The sequence below is a fragment of the Aethalodelphis obliquidens genome, unplaced genomic scaffold (genome assembly GCF_003676395.1).
Source record: "Aethalodelphis obliquidens isolate GAN/ISIS:26980383/991018 unplaced genomic scaffold, ASM367639v1 scaffold78, whole genome shotgun sequence".
Lineage (NCBI taxonomy): Eukaryota > Metazoa > Chordata > Mammalia > Artiodactyla > Delphinidae > Aethalodelphis > Aethalodelphis obliquidens.
Genome location: NW_020838022.1, coordinates 7,190,572 through 7,214,374, shown reverse-complemented (window position 1 = coordinate 7,214,374; position 23,803 = coordinate 7,190,572). Strand labels below are relative to the sequence as shown.

The following is a 23,803-nucleotide window of genomic DNA, read 5'->3' as shown; positions in this document are numbered from 1 at the left end:
ATAATGTCATATGTCAATAATGTCTCAAATTTTTTAAGAAAAGAAATTATTCAGAAATCAGAACAGAGAGGCAAAGAGGTGGAATATATGAAAGAGGCTAGAAAATGATCTTATAGGCAGGCTTTGCTATTGTTTGATAAGTTTCAAACCAAGGTGTATAATAAAGCTTTTGTTCTGACAAAAAAAAAAGATAAAAGAAAGCAAACAAGAAAGAAACTTGGAATTTAGAATGATAGACTCAGGTCTGAAGTATACACTTAATCAGAGTTCTAGAAGGAGAGTCGAGAGAGGCAATAACTGAGAGCTTTTCAGAACTGAGCAGAGACACCGGAGTAGAGCAGCCAGAGAAAAGACACAGATTACTTTCAAAGAAAGGAGAGACACTAGACAGCTAACTGACAGCTGATTCCCAACAGCAACAGTGCAGTCAATTGACTATCGAATTATAGCTTTAATGTGCCAATGGAAAAGAACTATCAATCTACAAGTGTATACCTTGCAAAAGTATCTTTCAAGCAAGAGAGTGAAATATAATGAGAGGAACTGCCACCAGTAGAACCCCATTAAAGTAAATTCCAAATGTAAAATAATATTTGTTGCAGATGCCAGAGATTCAGAAAGGAGAACAGAGTAAAGCAAGTGAAAATATATGAATAAATCTAAATAAATATTTAATATTAGTACTAATTAATATTAAATAAATAGTAAGTTAATTACTTTAGAAAGTAATTAAGTCTTAGAGGGTTAAAGTATATAAATATATAGAATTAAAATATAATACCAACACAAACTGAGAGGGAGCAGTAAATGAACCTAGTATTTAAAGTTTCTTTTGTTGTCAGAAGAGTATTAATTAGTTCCAAATTTTTGTAAGTTTTCATATTGTAGTCTCAGGAATGGATAACCATTTAAAAATAAAATCAGAGGGCATAATCTTGAAATTGAAAGGTAAGGAAACTGTGGAATAAAAGAAGGTGAGAAAGAAGGGAAAGAAAACTGGAAAAGAGGAACTTACAGAACAAAAATAAGGCTATAGAGTTAACCCAAATATTCAAGTAGCTAAACTGAACAAAGATTGTCAGACTGGTCTTAAGAAACATACAACCAGTTAAGTTATTTACTGAGACATATCAAAAAACATAAGAAAGCAGAAAAGTTGAAAGGAAATGAATGGGAAACGTATATATCCTAAAATAGTATGCAACCCAACTCGATCTCCAGATTCAAGGCAATTCCTATGAAAATCTCAGCTGGCTTCTTTACAGAAATTGACAAGTTGACCCTAAAATTCATATGGAAATTCAAGGAGATCAAAACAACCTTGAAATAGAAGAACAAAGTTGAAGGACTCATGTATCCCAATTTCAAAACTTACTGCAGCACTGCAGTAATCAAGACAGTGTGGTACTGGTACAAAGGTAGACATATAGATCAATGGGATACAATGGAGAGTGCAGAAATAAACCCTCAAATTTATAGTCAATTGATTTTTTAAATTTATTTTTTAATTGAAGTATAGTTGGTTTACAATATTGTGTTAGTTTCAGGTGTATAGCAAAGTGATTCAGTTTATATATATGTATATATTTTTTTCAGATTCTTTTCCATTATACACTATTACAAGATATTGAATATAGTTCCCTGCGCTATACAGTAAATCCTTTGTTGTTTATCTATTTTTTATATAGTGGTGTGTATCTGTTAATCCCATAATCCTAAATTATCCCTCCCCTGCCAACAGTCAACTGGTTTTTGACAACGGTGCCAAGACATTCAGCAGGAAAAGAATAATCTCTTTAACAAATGGTGTCAGAAAAATTGGATGTTCACATGTAAATGAATTGTTGGCCAATTCTCTCTTTTTGTTATCCGTTTTAGTAAAATGTCACTTGGATTTATCACTGGGATTCATGGAATCAACGTAACTACACACTTTGCTGTCTGTGCGTGAAATGAATACAGCTGTGAAGCGACCAATTACCAGCAAACTCTGAACAAAGTGATGTGATTGATTACTGATCATGATGCACATCTGTTATTTACATAGTTGTGTATGGATTGAAGAGCTAGCAGCAAAGTCTGTAACTATGCAATTACAGTTAATATACTGTGGTAATTAAAATTTGAACCATGTTTTTGGGAGACTGGTGTTATTTAATGAACTGAAATTTGTGCATATTGAAACCAAGCAAAATGAGAACTATCTGTATACACACTTTACTTATTAAAGTCTACCTTCAAGTGATATACTGTATAACACTCACATATAGTACCCTGTGATATGTTTCCATTTCTTCCCTCCATCATCTGTGCTATTTTTGTCATACATTTTACTTTTACATATGTTATAAACCCACAAAATGTTGATAATTTTTGCTTTAGGCAGTTGAATATCTCTAAAGAGACTCGAATAAGAAGTCTTTATATGTACCTATATATTTACTATTTCTGGGGCGCTGCAGCCTTTGTGTAGGTGCAGATTTTCATCCTCTATCAGGACTGAAGGACTTCCTTTAACATTTCTTGGAGTTCAGGTCTTCTGGTGATGAGATCTTTCAGCTTTTTTAATATCTGAAAAAGTCTTTATTTGCTTTTGCTTTGAAAGATGTATTTACTGAGGAAAGAAATCTAGGTTGACTTATTTTTCTTGCACCACCTTAAAGGTGTTGTCCCACTGTCTTCTGGCTTGTATTTTTTCTGATGAGAAATCTCCTATCCTCAGTATATAATATGTCTTTTTTCTCTGGCTACTTTTAAACTTTTCTGTATCACTGGTTTTAAGCAATTTGATTATCACATGCCTTGGTGTAGTTTTCTTTATGTTTTTTATGCTTGGAGTTTGTTGATCTTACTAATTTTTGAGTGTCCAATACTTTTGAGTGTCCAGTGCCCAGCATACTACCTGATATGTTGAAGATAAATCAATAAATATTTCCTAAATCAAGAATGATTTTGTAAGGCAAATCAACTATATGAATGCATCTGTTTGGATTTCCAAATAGTTTAAATTGTTAAACCAAAATCACTTTCACCAACAAGTCTTATTACCTTTTTCTGAGGGCTCTTATTTTCACTCCAGCTCCTCCCACCTATTGCCTTGCACAGTAAGTTCTAGTAAATCTGAATTATCTTAAGTTTTCTAATCTGTCATGCTGTTTTGTGTTTCTGTGCCTTTGCACATGCCATTTCCTTGGCTTTTACCTCCTTGGTCTGCATGGAGAACTACTATTTATCTTTCAGGACCCACCTTAGAGGTTCAACTTCTGAGGAACTTAAGACTTCCTTGACTCAAACCCCTTCCCCATCTGATTGACCACTTTTTCATCTGAGCCCATCCTTATTTTATAAATATTACCATCGCGGCATTTATCACATTTGTGTCCCTGAATGCTTCTAGCATTTAGCCCAATTCCGGGCATGTTGAGGTACTCAGCAATCATTGCTTGAATAAATGGGAGTTGGGGGAAATTTAAGAAAAAGAACAGAGAAATTAGAAGAAAGTCATATAAGGCTGGATTCAGTTGCTTTTGAATCAAAATTTTATTGAGGTACACAAACATAAAAAATTTGCAAATCTTAAGTGTACAATCCATGATTTTTACATGTAAAAGCATCAATATAACCAGTGCCCAGATCGAGAAATAGAACATTACCCAAACCCCAGAAGCCTGCCTGGTGCCCTCTCTTGGTCACTATCTCTGCTAAGATAACTATTATTCTAACTTCTAACACTAGCAGTAAGTTTTGCCGGTATAATGACTTCTATATTACAGGCAAGAGTGGATCAAAATTTGATACTTTTATTATACAGGACCACTACTACCAATGGCTAAAACTTGTTGAGTGATTTCTATTTACCAAACACAGTTATAATTGCTTTACATATATTAACCAATTTATCCTCAAAGCCACACTGTGAAGTAGGTACTATAATTACTCCCCATTTACCAGTAAAGAATCTGGGATACAGAGAAGTTAAGCAATTTGTTCAAAGACCCATAACAGCTAAGTGGTGGAGCTGGTATTTGAACCCAGATAACAAGTCTCCAGAACTTGTGCAGTGCAATGTACAAACAACATCAAACTCTATATCTCAGCAACATATGATACGTCAATGGTTTGAAACAGCTACTGTTCATCACCTGCTATTGCAAAATGTGAATGTCAGAACACGAGATATAGGGTCTCCCAGGCACTTGTGGTCAGATGCCCTTTATATGTCAGTGCTGCATAGTTGTTGAAAACCAGACCTGCCTGAGTTCAAACCCCAGCTCTGCTACTCCCTAACCGTGGGACCTTAGGCAAGTTACTTAATTTTTTTGTGGCTCAGTTTTCTCATCCAAAAATATAGGTCATAATAATACTTTATGAAAGTTAAAGGAATCACTCCTGGAACAAGGTATGAGCTCCATTCATTCATTCATCTATTGAACAAATATTTGTTCAGTGCCTACCATGTGCCAGGCACTTTATTTGGTGCTTAGGATATATCAGTGAACAATCAAAGATCCCTGCCCTCTTGGAGCTTATAGTGTAGTGCAGCCTGGAAGGGGGGTGGATGGAGAGAACAGAAGAAAAACAACATAGTATAGTATTTTTGAAAATGATAAGTGCTATGTTTTTAAAAAGTAGAGTAAGGATAAGGAGCAGTGGGAATGCTGGAGAGGTTGAAAGTTGACAAGATTAAATAGAAGGGCAGGGGTAGGCCTCACAGAGAAGCTAAGATTTGAACAAAGACTTGAGGAAGGTAAGGAATTAAGATATGTGGATATCATGTACCTTTCAAAGAGCATTCAAGGAGAGGGAACAGGTAGCTAAGTCCCTTAAGGTAGGAGGGTGCCTGGGTGTTCTAGGAACAGCAAGGCAGCCAGTACTGATGGAGTAGAGTCATCAAGGGACAAGGTGGCAGGAGAGGAGTTCAAAGAGGTATTGTATGGGGAGGGGTGAAAAAGAGGGTACAGGGATTCTCCACGCAAATCCTGTGGGGCCTTGTAGGCTGTTATAAGGATTTTGTTTTTTACTACAAGTCAAATTGAGAGCCTTTGTAAGGCTTTTGAGAAGATTGGTAACATGGTCTGACTTAATAGTTTATAACAGTCTCTCTGGATCTGTGTGGAGAATAGATGGTGGGGGGTTGTGGGTTGAATTGTGTTCCCCCCCAAAAGATACGCTCAAGTCCTTACCCGCCCCTGTACCTATGAATGTGCTCTTGTTAGAAATAGGGTTTTTGCAGATGTAATCAAGTTAAGATGAGGTCATATTGGATTAAAGTGGGCCCTAATTCCAGTAACAAATGTCCTTATAAGAGGAGGGGAATTTGGGCACAGACACCCACAGAGGGAAAATAGCTCTGTGAAGACACACAGTCACATAGGGAGAACACCATGAGAAGACAGAGGCAGAGATTGGAGTGATGTGTCTACAAGCCAGGGAAGACCACGGATTGCTGGCAACCCCCAGAAGTTAGGAGAGACAGATTGTCCCTCAGAGGCTCCAGAAGGAATCAACCCTGACGACACCTTGATTTCAGATTTCTAGCTTCTAAAACTGTGAGAGAATAAGTGTCTGTTGTTCTAAGCCCCCACCCCTGGTTTGTGATACTTTGATACAGCAGCCCTAGGAAACTAATATAGGGCCCACGGTAGAAGGGTAGAAGCAGTTAGAGGCTAGTTTTCATAGTCCAGTCAAGAGATGACAGGGGCCAGGATCAGAGTGGTGATAGTAGAGACAGTGAGAAGCCATCAGATTCTGAATACATTATGAAGGTACAGCCAACAGAATATTCTGATGTACAGGATGTGAAGTGTGAGAAATGTTAGTTATTATTATCTGCATGAATAATTTAAATATTTATCAACATGAGGGCTTCCCTGGTGGTGCAGTTGTTAAGAATCTGCCTGCCAATGCAGGGGGCACGGGTTCAAGCCCTGGTCCAGGAAGATTCCACATGCTGCGGAGCAACTAAGCCCGTGCGCCACAACTACTGAGCCTTGCTCTAGAGCCCGCGAGCCACAACTACTGAAGCCCACGCACCACAACTACTGAGCCTGCGAGCCACAACTACTGAGCCCACGTGCCACGACTACTGAAGCCTGCGTGCCTAGAGCCCATGCTCCACAACAAGAGAAGCCACCGCAATGAGAAGCCCGTGCACCGCGATGAAGAGTAGCCCCTGCTTGCTGCAACTGGAGAAAGCCGGCACACAGCAACAAAGACCCAACACAGCCAAAAATAAATAAATTTATAGAAAAAATATTTATCAACATGACACATATACCTATAAATGTGTATTTTCTCATTGTCCCAAATATCCCAGGCTTGAGGCTACTCAAGCAGGGATCGTTTGCCAGGGAAATCAAAAAGAAGCTTATTTTGCTGTGTGATCAAAGGGTAAATCACATTACTTGCCTGGGTCTCAATATCCTACTTGGTAAAACAAGAAGCTTGGGTTCCATTGTATGAGCGTATGATTCTATTATTATCAAGTGCCTTGTTGCTTTGGTATTGATAAAGGTCCCAGAGGGTAGTAAACTGTTTTCTGTCTTCCATTTTTGAAAACCTATCTCCAAGTGTGCAGTAGCTTGGAATAACAAAACTCTCTGTCCTCACTGTTGTTTACTCTCTGCCATTTGATACTTGAGTACATGAAGGAGTGACCCACCATATTTAAAAATAGAATGTAATTTATTATGCAAGACCAAAGTAACCCTTTGTGCATTTTTTCAGGGATGTGGAAGTGGAGTGGGCTTGCCTGATGGGAGTCTGGGACTCTACCGAAAATAAAGCTTTGGAATTCTAAATCTCAAGACCTTGGACTCCACTTCCCAGAGCACAATTATCACCATCACCTGAGTTGTCACCATCAGTGCGTTTTTGCTTTTCTTTTTGGCTGTGGGAACTTCGTCCCCCAACCTAGGATTGAACCTGGGCCCCCCACAGTGGAAGCGCAGAGTCCTAACCACTGGACCTCTGTGGAATTACCCTCCATCAGTGTGTTTATATTTATATTTTAGGAGGGTTAATGAATGTATAAGACAAGGTAATACTAACACTAACGGTAATAGAAACATTTATATAGGGTTTGCTATGTGTCAGGCATTACTCTAAGGTTTTTTGTTTGCTTGTTTGGGCTGCGTTGGGTCTTCGTTGCTGCGTGCGGGCTTTCCCTAGTTGCGGCGAGCAGGGGCTACTCTTCGTTGCGGTGTGCGGCCTTCTCATCGTGGTGGCTTCTCTCGTTGCGGAGCATGGGCCATAGAGTGCACAGGCTTCAGTAGTTGTGGCACACTGTCTCAGTAGTTGTGGCTCCCGGCTATAGAGCACAGGCTCAGTACTTATAGCGCCCGGGCTTAGTTGCTCCGTGGCATACGGGATGTTCCGGGACCAGGGCTCGAACCCATGTCCCCTGCATTGGCAGGCGGATTCTTAACCACTGCGCCACCAGGGAAGTCCCTACTCTAAGGGTTTTAAAAATATTAACTCACTCAATCCTCACAACATTCCTATGAGTTAGGTTCAATTATTACTCCTATTGTACAAACAGGGAAACTGAGGCACAGAGCAATTAGGAAAGATTCCTTTATTACATTAATAAGGGATCTTACATCAAGCAAAAATAAGTGTAACCCTTTTAAAAGAATTAAAATAGACATGATAAATGCAAGGCAATTTAGAGACTTAATGTCGAGGAAAGTAGTTTTGTCAGAATCCCACAGACTAATTCTGATGGGGTCCATAACAAAATCCATGTTGACATTAGGCCTCTTCCTTCCTCCAATCTTTGTTGACACTGGTTCTCTAAGGAGGAAAAGGAGACTGAGAACCAGGCCTCCAGGCACCTGAATGCAACCTTGCCAGCCACCAAACACCTGTTAGATCCGGTTCCCAAGAAGTTTTGAAGTTTTGAAATGTATCCTGCTCTTGTTTCTAAGTCACTCCCTTGCTAGGTCTTGAAAAATTAGACTGCCGCTTTTTAGATGTGCATAAACCTCCTCTCACCTGAGATTCCAGAGCCAGTGTTTCCTTTCACCTTCATGCTTCCTAGAAAATACCAGCTTTCCTAAAAGTCACTATGATTACTATTTTGGACACTCCAGACCCTCTCTGTTTCAGGCCCTACAATCTTTGTGAGGGCCATCTTTAGGTCAAGCCCAGGCTGGGTCCCTGTTAGACTATAGCCAAGGTGTGTTGTCAGTGTGTGTGGCCAATTTGATGATGGAAGAATAATCATTGGGAAACCAGGCTAATCAAAGTCTGAGAAGGTCGCTTATTTATTTAACAAAATAGTAGGAAGGACTGAAATGAAGGACGTGGCTTTGTACCCCCAACCAAATCCTGGAAGTTGTGAGCAACCTTTGAAGCTGGAACAGAGTAATTTGGGGACTGATCAAAGGAAACCACTTTACACTGCCGGTAGTGTAGGACTAGTTGCCTGCAGTAGGTTTTAAAGTCAAATAGGTGCAAGAGTGGTTTAGAGAAATTCCTGAGTGATGCATGAGGAAACCGTGGGCTACCCGGGGTACAAGCCCAGTCTCCCATAGGGGCACGAGCGGGGGACATGCTCTCCTGACACACGCCCTTAGAAAGTCGATCAGAGGCAGAAATTCTGGCCAGACCATTGTGCGGACGGGCGGGGGGCGGGGTGCAATTCCCATGTTGTCAAGGACCCTGAACCAAATCCAGGCTAACTTCCGGAGCTAACCGTCCTCCATGTCACGTTACTGAACTGCAGGCCTATGGATTAGCCCTGTGTCACTCCCTCCTCCCCCACAATCGCAGTGTCCAGGTGGATTGTGAGTCACCCAGACCCTCCGTAATAAGCCCACCATGGGTGGGGCTGCCTCGCAGTTTCTCGACCCTTCCCGCCCTGACTCAGCTCTCTTGATCTTCGAGCTCGGCTTTCGTGCAGGCAGAAGCCGCCGCGGCGCCCGCCCCACCGGGCATGCTCAGTGCTCGCGCGGGCTGTGACGATCGCCAGGCAGCGCCCGGCCCGGCGCTCTGGGCAGCGGCGCGCGGGTCCCTTTAAATCGGGCTGGCCGGTTGCCAGGCAACGGCACGGCCCGCGCTGGCCCTGCACTGCAGAGGTTCTGCCCGGGGCCGGTCCGGAGGGGTAGCGTTGGCCAGCGCCGAACCGAGGGCAGCCGCCCGCCGCTGGTGGTCGTCTTCAGGGAAGAGGGGCCAGGGCCCACCGGACCCCACCCACGCCGCCAGGTATGTCTGCGCCCGGCCCGGCCGGGGCTCCCCAGGCTAGCCCCTCGCCCTCCCTGGGTGACCCGGGCGGAGGCAGCGCGCTCCCCGCCTCGATGCCCACTGCGGGTTTCTTCACCCTTTAGGGTCCCGGCCGGGAACTGGCGGGCGTTTGGGAGGGAAGGGGACAGGGTGTGGGACTCGGGGTGTGGAAGGAGGAGTGGGGTCAGGCCTCGCCCCTGCCCTCTTCCTCACGGCCCGCCAGCAGAGGGTAGGGACTGGAGAGGTGGGAGGTGTCACCTGCGGTGGCGGCCCGGGCAGCACCCTGACCCTAGCCACCTCGTCTCCACTGGAAGCAGCGGTGGCAGGAGTTTAGTTAACCATTTACAGAGAAAACCCCCAAACTATGCCTGCTTAGATGCAGCTTTATAGCAAGAAAGTGACTTCCATGCTAATAAAGTACTTGGCCTTTTGGAATTAAGGCGACTTCGTATCTTTTCTCCTAGAAGGAATTATTCCACACTAATAATAAAGAATTGGGGGTAAGAACCGTGCACAGGGCCCGGTTTTCAATGGTACTTTGCTTCACTCTCAATATCGGCCAAACAATAGAGAAGACAATTTGTCCGCTTGGCTCCTATGTGAGGACCATGAAAGATTAAGGCAAAAACCGGGATCACGTCCCTTTTTAATGATTTTTCAAAATAACTAGACTCTGGGGGAGGGAGGCAATGCCTCGGCTCCAGCCTCTGCTAACGCGGCTCTTGGCCTGCTGCTTACTAACAAGCATGCCGCTGTGGCCACCAGTGGTAGCTCATTTGTTCAATAATTGCTAAAGGCGAGGAGGTACCGTGTTGAATAAGATGCCACCATGATTCTTGTCCCATCTGGTATTTGCATTGCTTGGGGAAGGAAGACTTAGTGATGTGATAGTGGGGAAATTGGGTTGACAAGTTCAAAAGAAAACTTGCTTCAAAGTGTCTGACATCGCATTTGAGGTAAGCTGAACAACATTAAGGCTATCACTTGTAATTTTAAGCTACATCTCATATGAACACAGATTTGGGCATTTTGGTTAATTATATATTAACCAAAATATATAAAATATATTTTATATGTAATATATTTTCTTTTTCAGTTCAATCTGGAGAAGGAGGACAGTGGCATCAGATAGAAGACCTTGGACGTCAGAAATTGTAAGTACCGTTTTGCTGGCTGATAGCTGGTTATGGAGGTTTAGAAGCACAGAGCCTCACCCAGTGTAAATCTTCAATCTTTTAACTAGACCATTAGTCTGCACTGTCACTACACTATCAAAAAAGCCTCGTGAAAATACAAAAGAAAAGTGTCCTGAAGACTTTAGGTAAGCCAAATAAACTTTAAGGGAAAAATAAAAGCCCTTTCCCTAAAATGTCACCCCCCCAAAACCTTATAAGCCAAAAGAGAAGTTATAAGTACTTACAGAAACTCAATTAGAATCAAAACACTGTAGGATTTTCAGGAAGAATATTAAGGGTCATTCATTCAACAAATATTTATTGAGGGCCACTATGTGTCAGGCAACAGCAGGGATACAACCATGAATAAGATGCCAGGAGATCACAGCGTATTGGTAAAATGAAACTATGTGTGAAATGATGCAGAAACACAAGAAAAACTCGGAGTGCGGAGTCATCCTTGATAATCTTCAAACTGATACCCCAGTTGTAATATTTCTAAGATATTATTGGTGGCTCTGAAAAACACTGGGACATTTGGAAAGTTCATGGTAAAGCAATTGGTGATAAAAAATGCAAATCTCTTCGGATGTAGAAAAGACTACAACTCTTCTGCTTAGAATCAATTTAGCTTTGGAAATTTGCAGACGTCAACAATTTACAGGATTTAGGGCTAATTCTTCCATGAAGATGCAGGTCGAATTAATGTAAGATTCAAGTTTAGGTTCCCTCCTACTTACCTTAATAGTACTTCCTTTTTTTTTTTTCAAACTGACTTTTTCTGAGGTCTGATGACTTCAGGCTGGCAACTTTGAAGCACATATCTTCGGAGAAGGGTTGGGTTGTTTGACTGGTTTATGTTCCGAGGGAGGGTAAGGAAAATCTAAAAAAGAACAAAACCCATGGTGTATAGTATACTTTAAAATTGCTTCCATTTTCATTTTCAATAATTTCTCCTAACTACCTGGAAATAGGTATATTGTCCCTATATTACATCTGAAGAAACTGAGGTTCACAAAACGTAAGTTTTCACATAGTTCTAAAGTGTGGGAGCCAAGATATCTGACTCCTTCAGTCTTTTTTTTTTTTTTTTTTTACCGTAGTCCACACTTAATTCCTTTCTCAAGAACTTTCTTTTCCTTCCCCACAATTTTGCATGGTAGAACATGTTTACCCACCTTCTTTCAGACAGCTTTGGGCAGTCCTCATTTTTGTATTTAATAGTTTCTGTAAACCAATGATTTTGGAAAGGCTGGGGAATGGAGAAGCTCCCCTAAAGGGAGCAGGTCAGCATCTTCTGGAGCAAGGAGAGGGGATAATGATGGCTGTGTTTTGTTCCTGGGAACAGTGGAAGCAGAAAAATAAGTTGAGAACTACTGCTTTTATGTGAGAACAGATTGGACAATTGAGCAAAGAAGCAAGGCCAGTGACTTTCTTTGAAACAGACGTTTTTTTTCCTGTCTTGGCCAAGCAGTTTTTCTGAGGGTTGAGAGAACCAAACCATCCAAGAATAATGGGAAAACGTTGCCTGGGCTAAGAAGGGCCTTTTGTCTTCCCCTTACTGCCCCATCACAGGTTGGAGATGACCTTTGCTAAACATCACTCCCAATTTACAAAGTTTGGGATGAAGCACTCTTGTGAGGTGGGAAAAAGCCTCTGGAGGTTTCCCAGTCCCTGCCTACCCCTGCTTGGAAGAATAATTGCATTTTGCAGACAGATCAAGATTTATGCAAAAGAGATGGTCCTGAAATTTTGAAATCAAATCTAATGTAAATGAGATAAGGCAAGAAAGAAAAGAGATCTTTGATTTTTATGTCATCAAATTTCCCTAAAGCATGTGGTTTAAAGTATAAATATTTTAGAACATAAATGATTAGATTTCACATATTTGATCGCTTATCCATCTTAATATGAGCATATTTCCCAGGGCCCCACACCTTGAAGATGAAAACTGGATGGTTTTGTGGGTTTCTCCTTTCACAATAAACAGTGTATTACTTTCTGGAACTTTTTGAAGACATATATGCATTCACCCAAGATTTTTATGAAACAGTTTACCTAAAGATCCATAATAAGTGATCACTCTTTGCTTAGCTTTCAACAATTACATTATATGATATTACATTATAAATCCATTTTCAGTTTATCAGTGGTTCCCAAATTCTTTAGGTGAGTAGAAACCATTTCCATGAGTCAAGAAATTTCCTTACTCCACCAAAATGCCCTACTAGTTTGCCACTGCAAAAGTAAGTCACCAGAGGATGAATGGTGATGTTTTCAGGGAGACACTAACTAGAACCGTCAGGTGTCCATTATCAGTTCATGTCAGAGACAAATGAACAGATGTAGCCGTATAATGGACAACCATGCCTTAACAGTGCAGTCCCAAGGACTTCTGGGGGATCACTGGCTTAGAGGACCACTAATGTTGTTTTTGTCATATGACTTTATATTGTTTTCCTGTGTTTTCGTTTCTTTAAATTTTTCATTTCTCTTGGACCTCCTTCACCTACCCTTCAGTTCTGCAACATCCAATATAGTGTTGGGTAGGCACTTGTAATAATAAATGACCCACTAAAAAGGCATGCTTATACTTTCAATAATGGCTCTGGTTTGATTTGCCTTATGCTGCGACAAATTACCTAATCAAGTTTATTGAAAGCAAAATGGCTGCCACGCCAGGGTAGAGGAAGGAGTATCATTGTCTTAAAGCATATTTCTTGTCTTTGCCAGAGAATACTAATGTCATACTTGTTCTGCGTAAAAAACAAACAACGCAATCTGTGAAGAGAAAATGAGCCTGGCACCTTTTACCCGCACTCTGGGCTTTGCCATACTCTGTGACTAGATTTGGGAACAAGCCCTTAAAGGATATCTTGCCAATGAAAGAGAAAAAAAAAAAAAAAAGAAAGGAAGGAGGGAAGGGGGAAAGGGAAAGGGGAGGAAAGGAGAGAGAGAAAGAGAGGGAGAGAGAAAGAAAGAAGCAGCTCAGAGACCCCTTGACCCTGCCCTGTGTAAGCTATGGGAGGGAAATTCCAAAAGGCTTTTCAGACCTTTCTCTTTCTGGCCTTTGATATGTGACATGCAAGTCTCCTTACCCTCCCCCCTTCATTTTTCCTCTCTCCTTTTGTGGCCCTTTAAAAATACCTAAGCTCTGAAAATAGTGGGTTGTTTTCTTTCAATTTGTGGAATGAAACCTAACAGAAGAATAAAGAGGAATTTTGGAATAGGCACTGATCTGGGAGACAGGGTCTCAGTTTTACCACTATAGGCTGTGTGGACTTGGACAAGTCACTTAACTTCTCTGAGCCTCAGTTATAAAATAAATGGACTCTTCCCAGTTCTGTGAAAAAGCATGGGCTGTATCAAGAAATTATACAGAGGCCAGGAAAGAAATGTGGTGATGCTGGAAAAATATATATATATATGTTTTTAGCCAGAGATTTATGGGAGGGTTGGAGATAGAAGTCACTTTTTCAAGGTGCAAAATCATTAATGAAAAGAGCTTTCTATTTTAACCTTTCTCTATACCCAGACCTCTATCTCAGATTTGTCATTATTGCTAGCTTCATGTATAAAGTGGTCTCACCTTGCCCCTCTGCATACCGCTTTCCTGATCAATCTCACCAATGCCTTTCATCCAGAATTAGGTAGGAAGAATACTAATCTCTCTCCCATTGCTACCTGATTAGAAGCATTTTAAAACTTTTACAGAGTTGTCTGGTAAAAATTTGACTGCTAAAAAATGTGACTGGGCTTCCCTGGTGGTGCAGTGCTTAAGAATCCGCCTGGCAATGCAGGGGACACGGGTTCGAGCCCTGGTCCGGGATGATCCCACATACCGCAGAGCAACTAAGCCTGTGCACCACAACTACCGAGCCTGTGCTCTAGAGCCCGTGAGCTATAACTACTGAGCCCGCGTGCCACAACTACTGAAGCCCGCGTGCCCAGAGCCTGTGCTCCACAGCAAGAGAAGCCACTGCAATGAGAAGCCCGCGCACCACAATGAAGAGTAGACCCTGCTCACCACAACTAGAGAAAGCCCGTGCACAGCAACGAAGACCCAACGCAGCCAAAAATAAATTAAATAAATAAATAAATAAAAATGTGACTGGCAATTAGTATTGCCATCTTTTCTCTTTCCTCTGTTCCTTTCCTTTATGATCCCTGTAATAATTCCCAGCATTTGCATTCATATTTCTAGGGAGGAGAGCAAATGGGATTATGGTCATCTTCCTCTTTAAGGACAGATAGATCATCGATGCTTCTGGATGGTGACTAACAGAATAATAAAGCCAGAACGGACTATTTCAGGAGAAAGGAGAGGATGCTCCAATGGCAAATACATACCATGAATTTCAAGTCTAGGCTTACTACTGTGGTCTGATTGACTAAACTTAAAGCTTGGGTTATGGCTTTTGAACCAATCATTTTAACACCTTCACTGCATATTTGTACCTTTTCCTTTCCTCAAAGCCAAATAGTTGTCAGTGGAGATGTATCCTTGGGTATAGAGTGAGTCCCTTCCCTCTTCTTTTGGGGGGAAGGTGTCAGGCATGTAGGTATCGAGTTTATTCTCTCATTGTCTGTAGTAAGAACAATTTGTTAGAATTTAAACTATACTCGTTAAAAAGAAAATTATCAAGAAATAATATATTAAAAAGTGGTTATCTCAGGGCCACAGGATTATGAGGAAGATTTCTTTTGGTTTTTTCTTGTACGTGTGATTTTCTGTATTTTCCAAAATTCTACAGATAACATGCACTACTATTAGCATCTTTATATAATATGAAATATTACAACTATTAAATATTATAATATATTACATTTATAATCTTTAATAATATTAAAGAAAATATTAATTAAAAAATAAACACAACTGCCATTTTTTGTTACCAAGATAAAATTACATTTGTGTTCACGGGAAAAATAGATGCAGGCATACTTTGATTTTTCTCGGTGGTAATCTTCCAACTATATTACAGCAAATTAATGTATAAGATGAATAAAGTGACCCCCTCCTTCTTCCCACCCTTTGGCGGTAACTGCAGTTGCCAGTTTGGTGGCTTCAGATGCCAGTGGCCCTTCAGCATGTTGCTTGGGTCCTTCTTTCTCCCTTCTCTCAAAAGTAGTTACTGATCAAACGTTTTTGTGTTTTAGGAAAGCTCTATGTTATGGACTGTCTTTGAATAGGGAAGACTCCTTGAAACAAAATAAGTATCCTCTAATTTTTGTAAATTTAGAAAGTTAGCTGTGATTTAGTATGCTAAGTTTTCACCTAAAAGCTATATTTGGAATCAGTATCTCGAGAAAAACCCATTTGGTGGCATTAATATTTTCAATTGTTGACATTCGGTTCTCATCATGAAATTGCTGTCAAAACGGATAGAATTCGGTACGCTTGGCAGAGTCTTGCCTAAAAGCAAAGCCCAAGGCTGGAATAGCAGGAATTTGCAGGTCAAGACAGAAGGGCGTTTGGCAGCGTTAGTCATAAGGAAGTCTGCATGGTATACTTTACCCAAAGCAGCTCACATTGCATTAAGCACTGATGTTTTAGTCACTTTAAAGAATGAATAAACAGTAGTCCAACCGAAAAGAACTAGAAAAAAAAAAAAACCAGGCACATTGGAAGCACAGATTTAACTTATCAATATTAACCTATTAATTTAAAATCACTTTTACTGTTTTAAAGCAGTTGTTTTCATGCTGCTTTCTCATAGAATTATTTTCTCTACAATAAATAGCCAAGTGTGTCCATTTATTGGTTCTATTTCATAGGATCAGAGAATTCTAAAGCTGGAAAGGTCTGTAGAACTTAGCTAGTTTAGCCCTTTCCATTTATAAATGAGGGAACTGAGGCCCAAGTCACTCAGTGAGTTAGAGGGAGTGCCAGCCCTCAAATATTTAGGTTCTTTCACCCCTGAGCCAGGATTCTTAGTTCTTTCCACTACCCCGGCTGCCAGTGTAAATATGTGCCTTGATTTTAAATTTTGTTTTTCAGGAATTGGAAGAGGTGCCTGAAGAAATGGATGCTAGAAGAAAACACTGGAAGGAGAATATGTTTGCTCCTTTTTATAGTGCACAGGATATTCTAGATGAGGCTTCTCAGCTTGAATCCTCTTCTGAACAAATGACTTTAGGTAAGGCCAAGAGAATGGAAGGGATTTTTAATTTGTCTAGTAGAAAATTTCAAGAAGAGAATAAATTTAAAAGGAAAGAAGTTATTTCTCAACCAAATGAAAATGAACAAGAACCAAATTTAAGAGAGAGAAAGATAAACATTTCAAAGAATGAGGCAGACACAAATTCTGCCTCCTGTGAATCATCTAATTTAGACATTGCAGCTGAAGAAAGCTTTAATGGTGCAGAAGAGCCTCTTAGCTGGGGTACAGAGGAATTATCAGCTCCACCACGAAAAGACAAGAAGAAGAAATTCACTGAAGAACTGTCTCCAAAACTTCGCCTGAATCTTTTGAACGAAGAGCTGGAAGCGCTTAACATGCAATGCAGAAAAATAGAAGAGGAATTCGAAAATGCGGAAAAAGAACTTTTGAACTGCAAAAAAGAAGTCTCCTCAAAACCCCTAAATTTTCAAGAAGCAGGGATGGAAACTTCCAAGAAAGACTGGGAACTTCAAGCTTTAAGAAATGACCTCTCTGAAAAAGCAACAAATGTTAAAAACTTAACAGAAGAGCTCCAGCAAGCCAAAGAGGTCATCCACAAGTTGAGCCTTGAGAACAAGGATTTAAAAGAAGCCGTTAGGAAGTTAAAGCAGCAAACTGAGGGTGGAAATGCACTACTAAAGGAAGAAGTGAAACTGTATTATGAATTAGAAATGGAGAAGATACACGGGGAGCTCAGTGCCATCAAGAACGAACTGAGAGTGGAGAAGACCATACGAGCAAGAAACAACAGAGCCCTGGAGCTGCTCAGGAAACACTTTGCTTCTGTAACGTCATCAGGTACCCCTGACAGCTTTATGGGGGATTTTTTTTTTAAATAAAAAAATTAAAAAAGCCTTTCATTAGGCAAATGATTGAGCCAAATCAGTGTTTCTTGTGCTTTCTTTGTGTACAACTTAAAACATGTGTGATGGGATGTGATTTTCATGTTTGGTGAATCAAGCTATCTGTGAAAGGTGTAGATGCTAACTTCAAAGCTTCTGCTTTCTCTTTCTAATGAATTTATTGCCAGAGTCCAAATAGAAATGAAGGTTTAGGAATCTCTTTACATATATATATATGTAGTGATTCACCAGTGATTCACCAAATCATTGATGAATACGGATCAACAGACGTTTTGTGATCTTGTGAGCAATGTGTCCTTGACACGTGAATATTCTTCCATCTGTGTTCATTCATACTAACAATAAAAATCTCATTTATTTGTGTAAGCATAACATGTGGGTATGGGTCTTAAAGCAGTCTGTTCAGACTCAGTGGGATACTAAAAATATATCTGCTTTCCCTGAGATCTATCCTTAATTAGGCATACATAAATGTCTCCCCCCCAAATGCAGGTTTTTCCACCCTCCTGCTGTTTTCTCCATGCTTTCTCCCTTGACCTGGCCACGGTGCCCATAGACCAGAAGATGGCTTAGAGACACGGCTGTGACCTTGGCTACAGCCCTGATTTTGACAGCAGTAGCTTTTGCCTTTTCTTACGTTGACCAGCAAGGGGCGTTGTTGACACAGGTCTTCCAAAATTCTACCAGGGGAAAATTTATGTTTCCTGCCCAGTTTACGTCATCAGCTGGCTGAGACTTGGGTGAAAGGTGTTGGATGTCATCTAGGTAAGCTGTTAGTGAGGTCGCTTGATTTATACAGGAATCCAGCCGTGTTAAGAGCCTTTCTTTTTTACTTTAAAAGAACAAACATGTACTGCCTCAGGCCTTTGTGGAAACTATCGGCCAGCTGATTCTGTGCGTTTGTTTGTATCAATCAAGATTTTTTGTGATTGTAGTTCTATTTGCATGGTATTTTTAAGTCCAATGAACCACATGTAATTACAGACTGTGAAGGTGGGATACGATTGTTAAGGGTTCAGGTATTTTCCCTGATGGGAAATCCCCAGCCTGGGAGTCTAGACACTTGGGTTCTAGGACCTGCTTTGTTATTAACTAGCTATTTAACCTTCTAGGCCTGAAAGTCCTCATCTGTAAAATGAAGGAGTAGATCTATCATCCAGATTCTGTTCAGTTCTAACGTTCTGTGACTTCACCACAGTGATTTTAAGCACAAGTGTAACTACCTGTGAGGAAGTAAAGCCCCTATGGCACTGGAGACGTTCAGCTCTGATACTTCAGGGGGTCTGCTTTACAGACCTTCTCCTTTCAAAGGAAATATACAAAGGCTCTTGTTTATAGTTTGAACATCTCCAAATACCGTGTCAATAGTAAATCAGGAGAGGGAGTAACTGAGGTTATTTCTTCTCCTTTCTCTTGTTTCCTTTTTACTCACTGAGGTCGGGGAAGGCCCTGAATGGAGACAAACTAGGCTGACCTGGAGCTGAGCAGGGCTTGCCTGCCCTGGGACAACTGGACTAAATTCGAAAATAATAATCTTTGGAGCTTTCTGACTTTAGTTCTGATAACTTCCAGGAGCTGGCAGCCCGCTCAGAGAGGAAGGTGACTTTCTGGTTTCTGATGGTCACTGCTTCCCACCCAGGATCTAGGCACAAAAGCAGACTAGGAACTCTTTGCCCTGTTTAACTCTCTTCCTCATCACCCCCTTAAAGATGACCCCTTGGTCCTTGCCCCAGAAAGACCCTCAGCCCCTGAATGCTAGTGTGCAGAGCAGCTTACATGTTTAAAATATTTCACAAATTGTATTAAGCTACTAGGCTCCATCCTCTTAGTATATTTCAATTTTTAAAGAGGAGCTTTTTCTCCAGAATTTCTATTAACCAACCACACATTGGAAGTCTTTGGTGACAACTTGGTTTGCTTTATCTTGCATGAGTGTATGTGTGTGTGTGTGCGTGTGTGTGCACACGCTTATGTGTGCTTGGGGGTCGGGGAAGGAGTGTGGTGTTAGGAGGTGCAGAAAAGACAAATGCATGGCTTAGCTCAGCTCTTGGGTGGGGCGTTTCTATTTCTAGGATAGAACTGAAACACAGTTTCCTGATGAGACAGCCTGGGATGCTGAGTCCTAGCAAGGCTCTCCCTGTGGAAAGGCCCTTTAGACAGCCTAGATCCAGACACTATCCAGGGAGACAATATACAATCAGGAGAGCCAACAGTTTGGAGCTGGGAAGGGATCACATCTTTTTTTGTGTGGGGGGGGTGCCATGTGGCCTGTGGGATCTTAGTTCCCCAACCAGGGATCAAACCCGCGCCCCCTGCACTGGAAGTGCAGAATCTTAACTACTGGACCTCCAGGGAAGTCCCAGGATCACATCTTTTGATGCTTTAATTTTTAAAAGCAGGGCTGCAACAAGCTGGGAGAAAGCTGAGAAGTTACTTGTCGTCTTCATGGGCAGATGGGAACAGCAGTGGGTTGAACTGGCTTAAAGAACCAGAATCAAGGCAGATACAAATTCTGTCTCATCGTCTCTGTAATCACACTCGTGTGATTGGGGGCATTAGGTGGCCACCAATTTAGATCAGAACATATCATCACTGCACCTTCTAGTCTATTGAAAGGGCGATGTGGAGGTGCTTTTTTTTTTTTTAACAGGAATGGCACATCAGGCCACTCATCCAATCTGTTGGGTAAAATATTTGAAATCAGCAATGCAACTGCACGCCATTCCCTACCAACTCCCAATTCTGTACTTATTCAGAAGCATGGGCTCTAGGAATAGCTGCTCCACCTTGAGTTTATAACCCAGTTCTAGAAACATTTGCTGAGCCATTATTACTGTAGTTAATCACTTCTAAGACACAACTTAAAAAAAAATATATATATATATAGAGAGAGACATCCTTGAATTTGGGACACATCTTTAAATTGATGGCATGCCATAGTATAATTGTCAGTGTTTGTTTTTTTAAATCTCTCTTAGTGGTTCATAAAATAATGGTGTATCTTACAATCAATGGAGTTTTAGATTTGATGAAATGTGGTATGTGCTAGGCCGTGGATATGGGGATAAAAGGATTTATGAATAAGACGGGTCTCTGACCTCAAGGACCTTACTTATACAACTAACTAAAACAATGTGGCAAGGGCTCTACTAGCAGTGCTAATACAAAGTGCTGTGGGAACACAGAGGAGTATCAATTAATTCTGCCTGTGGGGCTGGGAAGGACTTCATAAAGGAGGTGACATTTGAGCTGGGCCTTGAAGAATAAGAAGGATTTTTCCAGGCAAAGCATGGGGGCAGGGGTGGGGGCATTTCTGGAATGTGAATGTGGAAGCTCTATTTGGCTTCAAAGAAAACTCTTAACAGCAATGAATTACAATGCTGGGATGTCACATTCTGCTGACTGCATTTTAAAGTCCTGTGTGGGGTTCTACTCTGAAAACTACCTGCATTCCAACCCTTTGCAGATAAACTGGAGAATGAAGTTCTCATGACATAAACACGAGGTTCCAGATAACAAACTGCAGGAAAAAGATTTTGCTGGTGCCACTGTACCTTTGGCTGCCATCATCTTTGTTTTCGAAACAAAAGACCTAAGAGATTTTGGTCATAGTATTCAGCTAAGTCCACTGTGAGCGGTCTGGTTTCAAAGAGATGTATGAAACAGAAACACCACAGTTGCTCTTCTCTCCAAGAAGCAGTATAGCACAGAGATCAAGTGCACCAACGTTGGTTATCCACTTACTAGCTGTGTGACCTTGGTCAAATTGCATGAGTCTCTGTAGCTCAATTTTCTCACTTTGCAGGATGGAGTTAATGAATAGTGTTGTTGGGAGGATAAGACAAGATCACATATAGTCAATAAATGTCACCATTATTGTTATTATTATTATTATATAACTGACAAGGGGAAATTGACCAAGTTAGTCTGTCTCCTTCCAGCTATTATTCTCACTAAGCTTTTTCCACTTACTGACCCTCAAATTGTGTTCTGTGGAGAGGATATGATAAACTCATTCATAAGATGTATATCAATGATGTGTGATATATTTGGGAAGATAGAACAAGTTGCGGGGAGGATATTTTGATTTCATTAGTATATGAAGCCTTAAGCCAAAGTAGTGAATCTGTCATGATGGACTTTCTGGCCTCAAGACAGATCCTATAAAGGGAATTTTCTTGGGTCAGAGCCCAGTCTACCCCCCTCCAGTCAGGTCGGTGTGAGGCTGGCCCCTGGCCTTGGCAGGCAGAATACCAGAAGGAGGAAGAAAGCCCTGCTCTAGTGCTCCAGTGGGAAAAAGCTCATCTAGGAAGAGGGAATGGAGACAAGAGAGGCTATTATAGTATTTTTCATTTCCCCTTGGCACAGGGAGCCAGGCAGCTGGGGACCCACTACTACAGCTGCTCAGATAAGAATAAGTCATTGTCTTGTTCTTTGTACTCATAAGACACTGAAGCTGTGGTTCCCCATGTATTGTAGGTGTGCCCTCCTGTCCATCTTTCCATACTGAGTATCAAGGTGGTGTCTCCCCTGTTGAGTGGCCAGAGCTACTGTTCACAGAGTCTCTCTCTCTCACACACACACACTCTCACTCTCACTCTAGTTCTCGCTCTCTCTTTCTCGTGCATTCTCTTTCTCACCATTGATCACACCCAAACTTTTGATGATTGCAACATTTCAGTGGGCTCAGGTTGCGTTTCCCAGGAGACTCAGTTTATACCTGGTTCTCTGAGGATGTGTCCTGGGGTAACATTGAAGCATTTCTTTGGCTTTTCAGCCCATGCCTGTTGACTCCACGATAGGTGTTGTCAGGTATATTCCAGACCACGATAGGAAACATAACCTGAGAGAATCTTCTTATGTCACTAGTACTGTAGCCTGCATTTGAACTGTTGGTTAGAGCCTAGTTTATTATGTGTCACACACTTCCGTGTACATCATCTTCTGTACTCTGCACAAAAATCCTTGATCATCAGATGAGAAACCAAGGCTCAGAGATACTAAATGACTTATTCAATATCACAGTAAGTAGTAGATCTGGGATTCAAACCCAGCCTGTCCAACTCCACATACAATGTTTGCTCCATTTTATCAGGCCACCTTTTGTACTAAAATGAATGAACCAAAGGTTCAGTCGCTATAGAGGTTATTCAACTTTCTCAAAGGTAAACTGGTTTATTGCTTCAATCTGGACTCAACTTGAGTCAGCCATCTCTCAAATGGCTAGGCTACATAGTGAAGATGCATCTCATTATTGGAAAGACCATAAAGTATGCATCTTCTGATGATGGGTTATTAGGTCTACATGAAGGACACAGCACCGAGTAACATAAACAAAAACAGTTGAACTATGAAGCCCAATTGACAGCTCTCTAAAATAAGCTCCAGAACTGATGGAACCAAACTGATTAACTACCAGGGGTCTTTGACACTCATTGTAGCTTTGGGGTCTGATTTTTTATTCTTTATAATTCAAAATTATTTATCAGATTTCACCCATTTTTTCCCATTGGATCTTTGCTTCCTAAAGTGTTTTCATTGAAAGTTGACTACTTGTTAAGAAAAAAAAAAACCTGCTCTAAGCCCCCTTACTGCTTGGAACGTGTTAAGTATGCTTGATAATTTATATATTTCCCTTTTATTTTTTCCTTGTTGCCCTGGTAAATTTCTCAGAGTTACAACAGAGGAATCATATTCTGTTCACTCATAACTGAAACAGTTCTTGGAAAAAACATTTCAAGATCTCTTTATTAAAATATCTTCAATAACAAGACAAAATGTTTTCTTTAAATTTACAAATTTATTCAAGATTTTACAAAACAACATCTCTTCATATAATGAAGTAGAAGGAAATCTGGAGAGCTGCTCTTGGCATTCATAAACGTGGGTTATGTCAGCAGAGAGCCTGGAGGGCATTTCTGGTTTTGAGGTAATCAACCTTTTAAAATACATAATATACTTTTATGTGGTTTTAATGAGTACAAAAAAAATATATCTGCATATAACATAAGGACTTTTCTCCCATAAAACATGACTTATCTGAAATCTTTTCCTTTGGGTATATATTAAGGCATGTTTATAAATAAACAGCCGAGAGTTGAAGGGCTCAGTTCGTAGTTTGTGCCAGGGCAGGGCAGTGTCCTGGAAAAATCATGAGATGTGGAGTTTGCCCTGTTGGATTCACTGGTAGAAGATGGAGTTTGGGGTGCCAGAAGTTTATGAGGGATCAACACCTGTGAAGGAAAAGGGAAGGAAGCATCGTTGAGCAGAGTGGGAATTGCCATGCAAATGACAAAATCTCGACAACTGGGCAGGGAGCTCTGGCGTCTTATCCATCAAAGTGATCCCTATCGGGTGGAACTGGCTGGGCCTTTGT

General features: G+C 41.0%; 1 protein-coding gene across 1 annotated transcript; it reads left to right on the top strand.

The window, feature by feature from the left end:
* Window positions 1-9,040: 9,040 nt before the first annotated feature.
* On the top strand, window positions 9,041-17,426 carry CCDC160 (coiled-coil domain containing 160). The gene is made up of 3 exons (XM_027092471.1): window positions 9,041-9,207; window positions 10,322-10,379; window positions 16,402-17,426. The coding sequence occupies exon 3, from the start codon at window positions 16,426-16,428 to the stop codon at window positions 17,401-17,403; it is 978 nt and encodes a 325-aa protein (XP_026948272.1). The 5' UTR covers window positions 9,041-9,207; window positions 10,322-10,379; window positions 16,402-16,425; the 3' UTR covers window positions 17,404-17,426.
* The last annotated feature ends 6,377 nt before the right edge of the window (window positions 17,427-23,803 follow it).

Excerpts from the sequence above, each read along its gene's own strand:
- CCDC160 (XM_027092471.1), top strand. The coding sequence starts at position 16,426 with ATGGATGCTAGAAGAAAACACTGGAAGGAGAATATGTTTGCTCCTTTT.